The sequence below is a fragment of the Argopecten irradians genome, chromosome 4, assembly GCF_041381155.1.
Source record: "Argopecten irradians isolate NY chromosome 4, Ai_NY, whole genome shotgun sequence".
Classification (NCBI taxonomy): Eukaryota; Metazoa; Mollusca; class Bivalvia; order Pectinida; family Pectinidae; genus Argopecten; species Argopecten irradians.
In genome coordinates, this window is record NC_091137.1 from 21886672 (window position 1) to 21903873 (window position 17202).

Here is a 17202-nt window from a genome sequence, read left to right on the forward strand (position 1 = left end):
ATCGCTTTACTGTATATCATTTAATGGTGATGGTAAAGAGTTCGATGATAAAATAATCGGAATTTTCAACGTTATAAGGGAGGCTACTCTATGATATATTACGTTTTTTTCACATGAAGGCACCCGTTTCTGACCAAGGTAACTGCTGACTCACCTGGATAACCAACATGGCTGAAGATTGACTGGAATCAAACGATTTGGTTTAAGTAATGCCGCCTAACAGATACTTACACGATACTGTTAAAGGACTGATAAATGATGTTAAGGCGTCATTATCATTGATCTTTTTTATGATCATGGTAATTCTGATTAAATTTGAAAATATACACATTCACCGTCATATTTATGTCCTTATTACAATTTGAAGATCCATAACGTTTAATTAGCATAAAATTTCATAATGCAAACATTTGACACGTTGCGCTTCAAAGCAAAATTACTGCTAAAATCTATAGAATTTCATATTTTTATTTGAATAAGTAGAAATACGGCTATGACATTGTATTTTGATTTTCGTCATTTACGACGTCGTTTATTTTTCAGATAATGCCCCTATCTCACGTGTCATATACAATATTAACGACGGTGTGTATGGGACTTTCCACTGGGTCAAGGTCAGAGAAGCGATTGATATGGCACCAGCTCATCCTAAAGTTGGCATTGCTATACTTTGGAATTAAAGACAAAACATTTGACAGCTGATATCACACGGAAAATATATATTCCTATAAATAGTGTTAAATTGTTAAAGTGTATGTCATTAATTGATGTCAACAGAACAAAAAGACGAATGCGCATACATTCATTTCCTTAAATTCATGTCATATTATGTTAAACGTATACTATGGGACGGCCGTAGCATGGTGTTTAAAATGTCCTGACAAATCCGTATCCAGGCGAGAAGCTGCAACATTATAACTTTAGGTCGATAATTTTCCTCTAGCCCTCTAGCTTTTTCCCCTACCTTAATCTGGCATATCCTTTCATTATCCCAGATATACACAGCCAGTTTATTGATATATTTTCAGGAGGGTGTTTCTAAGGAATATGGCAGCCAGGTTTTTTTTTAATTTGATGATACAAGGAAACAACATATTAACATACCACACACCATCAGCTTGCAGTAAAATATATTTTGACATATATTAATATCCGTTTTAGCGTCCATAAGGCTCCTTTCGTTCTAGATAACCAACAACATTTTACAGAAAATGAAAAACAAGTTGCTAATTGTTTGGTTATTATATATGTAAACCACATGAATTCAATCATAAGACTCCCATGTAAAATGTAAGGTAAATATTATATCCCAAAAAGATTGATTTAATAACTAGGACATTAGGTGAACCTTATCTCAATCAGAAACAGATAATGGATACTAAGGCACCATTTATAACTTTTCGAGCGTAACAGACATGTACCCATTTATGTACGGGTTCAACTTTTAAAATTTATAGCAACCATCATGCGTGTCAATGATAATTAAGTATAACGTTCCGCTTGAGTGACTACGTTACCCTATATTCTCAGTTTATAATGTTTCATTTTGTCGATAGTCTCATTCGTATAACATAAATATAATTGTATATTTATCACGAATTGATATGTGACGGTACTAGTAACTTAAAAGTTTTGTAAAAACAACATAATATCAATAGATACGAACATAATATCAATGATATATAGTAAACATCTGACGGACGATTTGATAAAAAGGTACTGAATATCGTAAAATCAATTTATTTCTTAAAATTACATCATAAAATGAATATTTTTGACAATAGTTTATATCAACACCTGTTAATATGATGCAGTGTATTTTAAGTGTATTCACTTCATTTCCTATTTCTGTAGAAATGCAATAAGTAATAAAGAACGAAATTAAAAAAACATAACTAATATTTATACTTTAGATGATTAAACTCATAATAACATAATAACATGATTTCGTCTAGTAAATTACAGCGTAATATAAATATCAGGTCTTTGATTTACTCTTAGTTATAAACTGAGTCAGTGTTCGTTCGATTAGCACTAATTAATCACGCACAGTACATATACGACCAGTAGTCATCAAATTAAAGACTTACACGCAAAGGCATCAAATTCTAAATCCAAAGACTATGCATTTCACGAGTCATAATAGTTCATACTGATCGTAACATAATGTGAAATGTTTGAGAGCATCAATTTATCCAGCAAAAGGGGTATACGTGATCCACAGAAAACTATTTTTGTATAATTTCCATAAATAATATGTTGAATTAATTGCATTCAAAACATACGTATGTGAATGTTACGTATGTAATATTTAAAAATAAACAATAATATCATTAAATGTGAAATACAATATAGTGTATACAGAGGTATCATGCCCACAGGTCCTAATGTATCTGGACTATCTATCCGTCCTTTTAGGAATGGCACCACGTAGCAGCCTTTTCAGCCTCACGTATTTGATGCTGAACTGATGTCCTTCAATAGAAAAAGCAAACGTTTTGAATTAATACTCAATATATTTTTCATAACATGAGTTGTGTAGATGATTTTCAATAAAATTATAGAACCCTAAATAGTATACTAGTTAAACTTATTTTTGGTCTCAGAAAAAATCTTTAAAACTTGATATTTACTAAGAATATTTTGTCACTTCGGATATATCTTGAGGAGAAATACTTTATTCTCGAATGCAGTCTTTGCTTTTGAGATGAAAACAGAACCAATGCCCAAAATCTTTCAAAGGAGGTATTTTATATGGGATAAAAAATCCACCCATTATCAATTTTCAAACCCGATTGGACCATCATGATCACTACAGCGCCCCCTACATTAACACTGGTAAATAATAATAAAAAAAACATTGGGTCTTTTACCTGAGGTAAGTCATAGTGAAAACGCTTTATTCGTTTTTGTTTTTTTTTTTTTGTGACTGAAAATACCACACAAGATTGCCTTTATAGCGACATATCACACTTGGTTATATCCGATACCATTCTATCATGATCAAGTAAGACACTACTCGAGTACCCTAAAATTTTGATGTTTATATTCAGGTTATGATCGGTTCACCATAAACAGCTCAAGTTGATGAATCACTGGATATGCCAAGTTATTTTCAGTTTATTTTCGTCTACCCACGTGTTTTGGCCTTAATATCAAAGTAGTAAGGGTATACTGTCGAACTTCAAGAGCAAAATGTGATGATCCGCTGCGTATTTCAGTCAAACCGTGTGATTATAATAATACAAATACATTTTATCCTATTCCGGAAATTCTGTCTGTATGTCAAATGGGAGTCGAACACATAATGTTGTAATCTTTACTTGAACATATACAACAATGCCATATTGCACTCCAAAAACCTTATTAACATTAAGGTCATGGAAATTCAATGGGGCAGTATGTATCCTTCGCCCATTGTTACAAAGGACTATCAAGGTTGTCATAGCTTCAGAAAGGGCGTTAGAATTACACCTGCTGTCCCGTTCCATGATCGTAAAGGCAACTGAATTTGTAATCTTATTTTTTTTGCTGGTGGCGTCACATTAGACAAAGCGCTATGTTGTCTCGACCTTTGGATCGCGAACTTACTGCCAGTTTGTTCGGTACTGATTACATAGATGGGGAGTTTTTGCTCATGCAAAATATAAATCCTTTACAAAAGCGCATCTTTTAATTGCTTTCTATCAGCTTCATTTTACCAGATAAAGAAGACCGATTGGTCGGCCAATGTCCATATCACTGTTTCAATTTTCAGGAATATTATTGTTAGCAACTTCAGATTTTCACTTAATCCTGATTACAATCACATAAGTTATTTTAGCCCTGCAGGTAGGCCGTTAAATTTCTTACTGCTTCCCCTGATAGCGATATCGTAAAAGGCGACTAAATTTTGGATCCTGATTAACTTTCTTCCTCCTAACGTCTCCCTTGACACCACCTCATTTTTTGCTTGCAGTGGAGCGGTCGCCCCTGTGAGGAAGGCTCTTCTGTCCTCTCCGAGACACACATTTAAGTTCATGAAAGTGGTAGTTTCTGTTCCTGCTTAACGCTCAGAATTAAGGGAGTGAAATAACTGGTTCACCTGTTGTCAGTATAATGTGACAGGGTGGGATGTGTTGCTTGTTGTCTTCGGCGACATGCCTCAGTGATATATACAAAAGGCATTACACTAATATAACGCAGTCTCCCAAAACACGCACCACGTACTTTATACACGTAAAACGCCACATACATGGGAGGCCGTCCTTATATGACACTGGGTGTTGATAAACCAAATTATGACCTGTTTTACTCTATCATTCACAGATCTCCTTTGAAACACACTTAAAAATGCCTTGAGTTGTGCATTTGACGAAGGATTTCAGTTTTGTCTCTAAACAACGTTAGATATATTAACGGCAGTTTATGCTCCTGATTACAACTCCCTATACAACTGATTTGATTATAATGTGAAAGGCTGTTGTTCGGTTTTGCAATGTGCTTTCATGTTCCATTATTACATGGCGACAAAAACAAATATACCGCAACTTTCCAGACTTTACACATTCACGATACTGTCCTTAAATGATAATATCATAATAACATTACCAGGAAGTCAGTAAAGAGCAACAAACCAATTTCGGCATTCGTGGTTCTAAATTTCATCAATAATCTATTTTAATATAAATTCATATTATTTGGTTTGAGCTTGATTTTATACGTTTAAGGTCAAAATAACAACCATTGTCATTCCACGATCCTGACCTGTTTACACTGTGTTGCAGTGTGAATTCTATTGCCTTTTCTTTTAATAATGGAACGTAGTGCATGCTACCGTAGACACCACACAAGCACACTTCATCCGGTCACATTGTACTGATAAGAGGTTCAACCAGTTGTTCCATACCCATTATGCTGAGTGCTATGTAGTCAGTAGTAGAAACTGCCATTTGTATAGACTGTGGTGTGTTCCGGCCTGGGGACAGAACCCAGAGCCTTCCCCGCAGATGCGAATGCTTAACTCAAGGCCAAAAGCGAAGTGGTGTCAAGGGAGACGTTATTAAGAAGAAAGTCATACACTTTGGATTAAGCGAAAATATACAATCTGCGGTTTTTATTATTATGAAATGTCACATAGCATTAAGTAAAGAAGTTTTGTAAATGAGGAATCATCAGTCTATTGCAAAATTTCAATATCTTGCATTCACCACAAAATCAAACATTGACGCAGAGATATTTTGAGGGACAAAGCTTCACAAAGATGGAAATCAAACGAATAATAGTTTCCAGGCCATAAAGGTGTTGTAAATGTTGCTTTGATGAGTGTTTTTTAATCATCTGACCAGGGGTGACCTATAGTGATCGTACTTCGTCCGTCGTTTTGTGCCGTTTGCCATGCATATCGTTTTCATTCAAACAAGTTCTTCTCGATATAAGGCATAGAGACCTGATATTGGACCTAAAATATTCTTAAATGAAGGGTGACAAAACTCTTGTCCAATGAATTACCCTGACCTTAATTCAAGGTTTAATGAGTCAAATTGACCATTATAAACGACTTATTGACAATGTGTGAGACGCATTGTACAATTGTATACCTTCCTTACTGTTAAGATCGGAGAGAGGTCAAATTTATGAAATTCTTTAAGCCGCTTCTCAATACGTGTAAGGCCTAAAGAACCCATGTAATTGTCTTTAGTATTCCGGATGAAGTACTTTGAAAATTGTTTACTTGAAGAAGCTTGACCTACTTTAATTTTAATGATTTTTAAACATACAAGACACCAACAACTTCTATTGAATAGTTCCAAACAGTAGACAAAGAAAGGCGCGTATTTTCAGCACACTGAATTGTTTTGTATTGTCTATGTTTCCACTCCTGTATACTTATTTTATTGTGTCATTAGTCAGACAACTGGTTAGGTCCATTAGGTCATAGGCTATGAGGGTTCCACATGAACCCCCTCCTCAAACCTCCTAACCAATATTATATCTGAACCCTTATGACCCACTGAATACAAATCAAAATGTTAACATTGCATAAGTTGGGATGAACTTCCGGTTATGATGTCATCAAGATGGCCGCCATCTCGAATTTCACTAAAACGTGAAAAATAGTCATAACGTTGACATTTTTCAACCGAATTAGACAAATCAGGTATCAAATTGACCACAATAGAACAGCAAACACATACCAGGACCAAATTCTCCAATATATATAGTGATTTCTACGCAGGAAATGAAAACTTCGGATTTTAAACTCACAAATGGTAATATTTTAGCAAATTTTTCATATTTGACTTGACGCAGCCAAAAAATTTTCCAACAGTAAACTTTCATTTCTAATCAGTTATTTGACCTCATATCAATCAGTAAAAACAACAATTACAATAAAAAAAGTTAACATTGCATAAGTTGGGATGAACTTCCGGTTATAACGTCATTAAGATGGCCGCCATCTCGAATTTCACTAAAAAACTGAAAAATAGTCATTACATTGATATTTTTCAACCAAATTAGACAAATGAGGTATCAAAATGACCACGATAGAACAACAAATACATACTGCGACCAAATAATCCAACATTGGTTGGGATTTGTATGTAGGAAATGAAAATTAAGATTTTAAGCTCAAAATTGGTAATTTTTTAACAAATTTTCATATTTGGCTTAACGCAGACAAAAAGTGCCTAACATGGCCTCTTGTTTTTGTATGTAATCTGTTGCAGATACCTACTTTTATGTAAGAAGCGCAACTCCATTTATAGGTCATGGCTAATAATGAAATCGACATATTGTCTAGTTCAATCTATGTCCCTTGAATGACATTTTGTAAAATTTATTGTATGATATATAGGCAAAATAACAATATTTTATTTAGATATTGGTCAAAGTTCAATATGTTGATTGGCTTGATTAACATTTGGTTACTAACTTAGATGAGTTGCATTTTTACATTAGGTTTGACGTTGCATAGGCATCTTGTGATGCAAGAATAGGATATTTCGTTTAAATATTATCTACAATACTCCCAGTACTTTAATATTAGGTGAGAAACAAAGGGGTAGATGTGGAAAAAAGAGTGCTGAAAAGTATATCCAGTGATTCATAGACACCATATTTTGATGTGCAATTTTGATTGCTTAAATTTAAGGGTACACGGGGTTTGTCATTGTTATCAAAGCAATTAATTAAAAACCAATCAAATAAAATTACTCTATTTTCACGAGAATTAAGAGAAAAATTGAAAACCCCATCAGCTATGATCACTTATTGCATACCGTTCAAAAGATTATACGAAATACTATGTTATAACATCAAAATAACTTCGCAGAATTGATTTATTGATGCAAAAAGTACTGTTCCAATACGTATGATGTGACGATTTGTGCATTTGCATCAACAACTTGAAAATCGATTGTCGGCGGCCATGCAAATATATTTCAAAAAGTAGATGTCTAGTCCTTTCATTTGCTTTTTAATTTCTCTTTTAAAGTATATTCGCGAAAGTTTAAAATTCTTAAGTATAAACATCTGCCAAGCAGGATGACTTTGCTACCACAATCATATCAAAATAATTTTATTATCAATAAAAGTTACTCTTGACGAACTTTATGACTGCGAAATAGAAATCGTCAGATTAAGTTACCGCAAAAGGAAATGATAGTAACTGTAGTATGATAAGTCGGTCTTGAATTTAAAAATCTGAATTGATCATCTACGTACCACGTATCACGTGAACAGAAGTAGTAGACATTTGGGCGTGGCATGCTGTTAAAGCTGGTTGACAAAGAGAACGAGTAGGCTCCTGCGTCACTGATGTTTACCCAGTCCCCGACTTCCATCAGCGGTAACATGATATCGGTTGCTAGACAATCTGTGCTGCAGCATGTTGGACCCCACACGGTACTATTATATTTGTCTGTTTTCGCCTGAAAAAACGGACCAAATCTTATGCTATGAGCATTTAGTCTCACATTCCCAAGACTCTCGCCGCTGCACGAGACCAGCGGAAAGAGAGTTCCGGTTCGTGTTTGCACGATGGCGCGTTAAAATAACCATGGACGGCAGCACACGAAAAGCAAAGTAAATCTTTTTTTGTGCATAATGATATCCTAAAGAATGGTTGTTTTTTTTTTGTACTTTTTAACCCAAAATCTATTTTCGTTGTTTAAATGCGAGCGCCTTTTCAAAATTTGTATCCGTCGTATTTACGAGCGTGCTTCTATCAACCAATGAAAAGCTTTACCGATTTTTCGATAAGCCTTGATTTGAAATTACAAAACTCTCGTTTAGCAGCGAGACTATGAACATTGTAAGTTATCCATGCTCTACAACATTAAAAGATTTTTACTTTAAACGCTAAATACTGATGCTTTTTTAATTAAAAGACAAATACACAGAAAAAGCGATACTACTTTCATGAACTTAAAATAATATGATTTTGATGACAGAAGCGCTAGTAAGTTCATTATCTTGTACACAAATATTTTAAAGACGTGAATACAAACCTTGTTTAGAACTGGAGACATGACGAATCCATCCTTCATATCGCTTGCCCAGTTGAACGATCCGTATAGTCCATCATTAAGGTTGTACATAATACGATCGATATCAGTTTTATCTGGAAATGCATTCATATTGTGAACTACAAGTAGCTGATGTGTAAGTTATATTTTAGATGATATGATTTCTCGCGAGCATTATAATCTTTTGTAATATTTGAAACAAATTATCATCACCAATGAAAATTAGGCAATTGTATTCAACAACCACGATCATTTTACAAATTACAATGTTACAATATAGGTGAAACAAACACTGATGGAGCAATTGTTTCGATTTTGGTAAAGGTTGATATAGATCAATATTTCAATATTTACGCACCTTCGCTATAAATATCCTTACGGCCTATAATGTTAACTCCGGAGCTAACCGCAGCTTCTACAAGGTAACGTCCTGGCTCGGCAATTACTTTCACTCCATCCGTTTCCGGAAAATATTCATCCAATGACTTGTTTATCACTTCAGCGTTCTTCGATTTAAAAATAAATTTAGAAATACACAATCCAATTGTAACTGTGCTGTGATCAACGCTGTAAACACTATCAGTATATCAGTATTTTTGCATCAAATATTTGGATCGTCAAAGATTTTGGTCAAACGAAAATTGAATTCAAATGTGTTATTCTATTTTACCTGTTCTAATGTCGGTAGATCAGCATCTCTTCCTCTATATCCACCTCCAATATCCAGTATCCCCATAGAAAAGCCGGCTTCAATTCCAATGTCAAAAATCATTCGTGCTTCTTTGATTGACGCGGAGAAGGCATCAGCACTCATGCAGTTACTTCCAACATGAAAACTTAAAGACAATAACACACTTTATCAACAAGTACATTATAATTCGAAGACAAAATTTGGCATAAATGAATTCTAATGGAGTAGAATCGCAACCTCAGATTTAAGTTTTCGCACGAAATTTATTTTTGATTTAATTTAACAATAACCCCGATCATTTAACCCGAAATGCACTTCCGAGCACTCTGGTTTGGTAAGGTGTATTTGCAGAAGTTTGTAATCGCCTGAAGTTTCATTGTGCCTCTAAGGAATCGTCAACGAATTTACTGAATGAATAGTAAATTGATTTCCTTGATAAAGAGGCAAAGTTTGGATAGTAAAATTTATTAATTGAATGCATTTTAACAGAAATATGATATAATGCATTTGCTTGTAAAACAGCAAATAAATACGATATGCCGTTCAGAATATTTACCTGACACCAACGATATCCAAGCCTTTGTTCTTAGCTGAAAGAAACAAATCCTTCACTTCTTCGAAGACACAGCCAAACTTCTTTCCAAGTTGATACATTGCCTTAAAAGTTTGTTTCGATCGGAATCGTAACAACAACCTGTAAAATAGTAATAATTAATGCAAACGCACATAAGCCGATGCATAATCATAATTTTGCTAGGACATCGTCTCTTCGCCATTTGAGGTCACTGAAAAATTCATGACAATTTATATCAATTTAATGTTGTATCCCCTTGTTGAAAGTCAACGAACTTATTATTACTATACTGTGTAGGATTTCCTTGTACTATAAACCAAAAAATTTTCGCGGGCGGTTATATTTCGCGTTTTCGTTTCAATTAAAAATCGTTAAAAAATTACCGCCGCGGAAATGTCTCGAACTTAAAATTAGGTCCCATGAAAACGTTTTTAGACACGAAAATATGGTTTATGTTAATTAAGTAATGGAAGTATTCTGCTATTTGGTTCGGTAGATTCATCGCCATATATGGCAAATAATGACCTTGCTGATCCGTACAACATCTTGATTTTGACCAGCTCCTCCTCATTGTCGAAGGTCATCAAGTCCACATCATGGTCCTTGGCATAAGTTATGTGGGACATCTGTTTACACGTATTGGCGTAGATGATGCGAGACGGATCAACGCCCAGATCTAAAATCTGCTGTAACTCAGTCTAGGTACAGAAGTTAAAGAAATGCCTTGTAACATTAGGTTTTACGATGCATCATTACCACGACAATTTGCCTTCAATCTTTGCATGTTAAAGAGTTGTCTGCCCTTGCGGATATGTATGGATTGTGATGTCGCGTTTAGAGATCGTAATGTTACATTATTTTCGGAGAAAACGACGTTGACTTTGGTAAAAAATATAACGACATTACTATAGATACATCTCGCAAGGGAGATAACTCTGTAATATGTAAAGACCGAATATCTGTGAAACGTCAGCTATTTAAAAAAAAATCAGCACTAGTGCGTTTGTAACATTATATATGCTTTATCATTATTATTATAATCATCACTTACCAACTATATAAAGAATGCGAACCTTTTATATAAAATTATAAAGACAAGTGTATGGATAATTTCAAAGTTATATGTGCCGTAACTGGGCGAAAATTTTGACATGCTATTTTTTCATCGTTTATCTATTAAAAACCATAATGTTTGGTGAATATAAAGCTGTAAAAATCATTCAAATGACTTCAGATGACTTATAAACGTTAGTTATAATACAGAAATTTTGTACTGTAAAATTGTTGTTTTTATGCCTTAAATATGTTTACAAGGCAACATACCTGCAGAAATCACTCATTTCACTTCACTATTGATGTAAATAAATGATTTTTGGCAGTACTGCTAAAAATCATTTTCAGCACTTATTTGTACATGTAAAATTAAAGCCTTAATGCATTGAAAGTACTGTAATTTTCAAAACGTTGGTAATTTTTGGTGATGAATAACATATTAAAAACTCATCTTGATTCGTGAGTATGAAAAATACGGCACATATAACTTTAAACAAACATATTTATCTTCCCATGGTCAAACAGATTGAGAGCTTGTGAATGAGAGTGTGGTTGATCATGTATTTCCGACCAAGTCAATATTTTTAGAGCTATAAAGACAAAGAAATCAATTAAAAAATGTAAGCTCTTTCATATACATAGTAATATAAATGATTCATGTCATTTACCTTGCTCGCACAATCAAAACTGCTTCCAAGACTAGCAAGAACGCTCACAATTTTCTCATCATTATTGCATTTTAAAGCTGAAACAGAGATATGTATTTCACAATTAAATTCTACATTATCTTAAAAATTTAATTACTTTCAAAATAATCGTTATCTGAAATCATGAGTTTTTATTTGAAAACATATGTATTTATGATATGTAATAATAATACTAATGCTACATGTATTACATCTCCTGCAAGAAGATGATAGTGTACACATCGTACTACATATCTTTTACATTACACTAATGGTATATTCTCATTACAAATGACTGTGTATAGAGAAAACACATATACTACATCATATACAAACAACGTATAGGGAGTGCAGATTGTAAGTTATTTTTATATATATATATAGCTTTTATTTTTAACAATTTTCGCCAATTCCCATTTTTGTAGCGTTAATTGGATCAGAAAAAATCACATCGGAAGTTCGAATAAGACACGTTTAGATGTTGCGTAATCTTATAATTACATAAACCCTACTTTCCAACCAGATTAAAAGTTTGTAGAAATTACCGTAGAATAGTTCCACCCTTGGTAAGAGTTGGTGCCAATTTTTGTATCTCTCGACCACCTCGTCTATATCAACAACGACCAGCGGATCATCTAAGCCCTGATGTGGTACAAAACATGGATTAGGTGGGTACAAAACATGGATTAGGTGGGCCCAGATATTGGTATAATTGATAAGGGTCACAAGTATATATCTCTTCCACTTCGATTTATCTTATGTTATTTCTGTTTCGTAATATGGAGCAAAGTGACAGAAGCCATGTTTGCAGTACTCAAAGGAATATTTGTTGTTAAATGTCATTTATAAATGACTTCGTCAATTTTCAAGTCTGATAGATAACATAAAGTGTGTTATTTATAAACATAAGTAAAATAAGATTGGAGAACAAAAATGAACTAAACAGCAAAGATGGGTACAAAATAGGCATAGATGACCGCAATTAATATCTGAATTGCTTACTCACCTGAAAAGAGGTTATCGGGTCAAGTACATATTTGAACAAAGTTATCTCAATATTATCTTAATACCGTCAAACGGGTTAGAAATTCTGTAGAACAAAGCCAATTTTTATTTGATATATTTTCCTGGATGCCAAATCTCAAACGTTTTATAAATCAAAAGAAAATGTTCACATATCACAAATCGATCCAATCATATTTACCTTTTAATAGGAATTGATGGTTTCAGTACAGGGCATAGTTTCACGAATATTTCATAAATATGCTCCACAGCCGACAGAGTACATTCGAACAATAACTGATGTTTAATCGTGTATAGGTGTCTAATAAGCGCAAAAATACGTCTGAAATGCTTTATTTTGCTATTGTTGGTACATGCCCAATCAGCACTTCATTCCATATATAGGGCATAGTGATATGGATTTTTATCGAGACGCAGTTAATTATTTCTAATGATTTTATCTTGAAGTAAAATAAGAATTTCTTGTCAATGGTGGTAATGGTGTAAAGTAAGTAATTCTTGTAACTGAAAAAAGTCTTAATTCGTCTGCTCCTGTTTATGATAGAGAAAAAATACCATTTGTCAGCGGTGGAACATCTTTAACACAAGGAAGTTCTATGTTTCTACACACCGTATAGCCGGTTATATCCGCGGGGATAGTTTTACTATTTACTGTCATCGCCTTAGTCGCAAATCTTTGATCCGTGATATGTAAAGATTCGGCTGAATTATCCTATAAACGTGAAAATGAAACGCGGCTTATTTTCTTTTTTAGCGAGAGATTACAAGCTTATTTAAAAGTACCGACTTATTTTCAAATTGGTTAACTTTCGAGAGTATTTTAAACGTAGTCAAATATGGTATGGCTTATTTACGAGGGTTTTATTCATTTCAATGTTTGTGTTACCTTCTTTACTTTTCTTTTTTTAATCGATTTGTTAATAAATATTTAAATGTAATTTTTGTGAGTTTTTTTCCGTTTCAAATTACGTATCTGAGTTAGTATTAAGACGGAATATCCGTTCCTCGTTAGTCTATTTTAACAGTACATGATAATAATATACTTTAATAACGTGTCACACATTTTTACACAACATTTACAATTGAAAAATATTCTTCACTAGTAAAAATGCCCAGCCATTAAATGGCTTACGAGTACATGTGATATTATGGTAATTAAGCATTTCAATCACGGAGTATAACGTTTGGTGAAGTTGTTATACAAGATCTACTGTACCTGTACCATATGTAAATAAATATATACAATTTGTAGCTCTGCTAATGCATATGTATATCAATAAATTACATAAGACATTAAGTCTTATAAAATAAGACATTAAATAGTATACGATCTAAATCCCTGATTATATGAGTACATTCTTTTCTGAAACATAAATATATAGAATTGCACTAAACAATTCTATACGTATGCAAATGAGAAACGTATATTTCCATTCATTCACGCTTAATATGCGTTTTCGGCCGAGGGATCATGTACATAATTCTCTTATACACGACCCTTATGTATTTATACTATAGGTATCGTTTTAAAATGCATCTAAATGATTATCGAAAAACATACATTGTCGAGATCCCTAGGACGTCATTGACAAAATACCATTTTCGTCAGCTGTTTGAAACAGTCCTATTTTCAGAAAGGCTTATTTTCGAATCAGCCTTATTTTCAAGTTGGTTTTTACCGTAGGTTTATATACACTTCAATCCAAATTGTGCTAGATAACATTTGATTTTCTGGTTTTGTGTCCAAATCGCGAAAACTTTAATCCGCGAAAATAACCAGATATACAGCATACATAGAAAAGCATTACAAAAGTTAAGGAAAGATCTTGTATTTGTTATTACTAAATCAAAGATTGTTTCGTTAACTTCCGCAATGCTTTCTTACGGACACTTATGTTCTTTCTTTACATTAAGGTGATGTTCGTGAAACTGGGCCTAGGTATGACCAATAATAACCTGGTTATATAATAATATAATGTATGTTTAAGTGGTATATGGATACCAATCTTACCAGTTCGGTTTGGTATTTAACCTGCCAGTTAACGTACTCTGTACGAGATCTTCGCACGTCCACGACCAATACGTTATTATCCTCCATTTCCTTAAAAACATGAAAAACATGAACTTTGAATAAAAGTCTTCGACATTTGTAATTGATAATCCAAGATATTCTTTATTTGCTATAGCCGAACCTCTTTAGCTAGAACTTATATAACTTGAATTCCCAGATCAATTTTGTCCCTCACGAGCAAACTGTTCACTCTGTATCTCAAATGCTCGAAAAATTAATTCGAATCATTACCACATTTTTTATAACAATTCTTATCATCTTATGTTACACACTGAGACACACGATTAAGAACACCCAACTTCACAGTGTTAAAGTCCTCGGGATATTTTTATTATCATCATCATATCACCTTTATAACAATTAGCAGGTAATAACACTGAGCGATAAAATATTCATGATGTTAAACAAATCATACGACGCTAAAAAGAATAATAAAGTGGTTTCATACAGATAAAAACGCACACAAGTATAGTGGCATACATGTCCGTGGCAATTATAACTATCTACAATATTTGATGTGCGGAGAACGTAATAGACATGTAGATAGGATGTTATATGCAGTCCATATGTTACCTATTTATACATCTTTAGAACAATTAAAGATGCATTACACTTTAAATATAGAATGGTGGTTAGCATTCTTGCTAATTAAGAGATAATAATATACTACATACAGACGGTCAGTTCTGAATTCTGCAGAATTGACATTGCTATGGCATAATATACTGGTGTATACAAACTTGGTAAGGGTAAGAAATAATATAATTAATCAATGTATAATATAAACCTCAAAGTAAGCTGGGGGGGAGGGGGATGGTTTCACAAGAAAAGGTATATTAATGTCCCGAAATATTTCTGCACTCACTAGTCATTCTATATCACACTGATAATAATAACAGCTTGGTGTTTAAAGTTTTGATATTACAACTTAGATATATACTTTATATTGAATACATTGTGTAGCTCTCTTAACATGTCCGTTTAAGGCCATACCTAATTTTAAAGTTAAGCATGATTGAAACATCATATGAAAGTCACGCTCAGATAATCTGTGTTTGATATCACACAGGGAAATCTTAAATCTTAAATAATTCCTAATAAGGTCGTTTATTGTACGTTATAGAAACGTGACTGACTTGCTATAATGTTCAGAAGTGCTGAAAGGAGATGAGAGTCGGGCGTGGCATGTTACGGACGTAATAGAGATTTTTGGTACATTTGTACGTATCTGTCGTTGATAGCAGTGTCTTTTGAAAAGAAAAGTTATGTTATTAGATTTGAAATAAAAATTATAATATATTTATCAATTTGAATTGAAGTACTGCTAAGTGGCTTCAATGTAAGTATATGTAAACAATGTATAAAATATATGTAACTATCAATAACGAAAAAAAAAATATGCGAAAAAAATACATTACAGCCGTGAAAGGTTTACATGTACATTCGATTCGTGTGCCATTCTTGTAATTATAATTTGGAAATGATTATGCTTATGGCATTTTATAAAATAGATATTAAAAGGTAACATTATTTCTACAGAACGAAGCCATGTCCACCTACCTTCAGTCCTCAATCACCTTCTGAAGAGTTCCACTTTCTCTGTGGAATTATAAGCTCGTGATAGACGCCATATAATCTATAATGCGCACCTGTCATTTTTAAGTTATGATGACGTGTAAGCAGCGATATGTATATCGAGAACTCTGTATAGGTAGATCAACCTTAAACCTGTTTCGTCCCAGATACAATATTTTTAACCGATAATGCCTAATAAAATGTGGATCGTTTATTTTAATTCACATAACCGTCCTCAATTTAGACCTGGAATAAATGATTTTTTCAGAGACCTTGAAACAAGCTCTTTTTAAAATAGTATACGCATGTTGCTTTTCTTCAAAGAGTATGTTTACCGATCTAAATGTTTTATTTACTAATTGGTGAACATTTGTACAAGAGATATTGAATAACAAATAATAAAATAATTTATCACTACCCAGTATTTGCCTCAACCTCATTTCACTACGGGATCCAAAAACTTATGGAAGTGAAGACAAAAAGTTCTGGAAGTTATCCCCTTGTTCTGTGATACTTTCCTATGTATGGCGATTTTTAAGTTGGTGAAAATAGGCCCTTGCGTGAGTGCACACATAACTGCATCGAAATCTCACTAATATGATATGGGGTCACCACATGACGGCTCTCCGTCAATCATTTGGGGACATTTCTGTCCGAGGTCCGAGATTTATTTATATATTTCTTTCCAGAATCTACAAATATACTGTATAAGGAACCTGCAGAACAAGTACTAAATAATTTATAAATAAACAATAATTTTGACATTCCTTGTGCACAGTAACTTAGGCCTACCTCAATACGACACGAGAATGGTTATGAATTGAAAGCATCGCAAACTTAAGTGACACAAACATCCATCCAACATTTAAAGCACAATCTCCTTGATCATTTCTACATTCTCTCTGAGATAATCACTTTAAAGTTATGCCGATAAATTGTAGAGTTAGGAATGATCTTACAAGTGTCCTGCGAACTCCTCCATTTGTTTATGATCAAAGTCGAGAAAATGTTTGAATTGT

General features: G+C 33.4%; 1 protein-coding gene across 1 annotated transcript; it reads right to left on the minus strand.

Annotated features, from left to right (window-relative positions):
* Positions 1–1781: 1781 nt before the first annotated feature.
* On the minus strand, positions 1782–14635 carry LOC138322177 (ornithine decarboxylase-like). The gene is made up of 10 exons (XM_069266228.1): positions 14549–14635; positions 12060–12156; positions 11497–11573; positions 10301–10473; positions 9758–9895; positions 9181–9346; positions 8869–9016; positions 8493–8605; positions 7708–7913; positions 1782–2475 (listed from the first exon to the last, which is right to left on the minus strand). Exons 1-10 carry the CDS (start codon positions 14633–14635, stop codon positions 2415–2417), a joined length of 1266 nt encoding a protein of 421 aa, XP_069122329.1. The 3' UTR covers positions 1782–2414.
* Positions 14636–17202: the final 2567 nt, after the last annotated feature.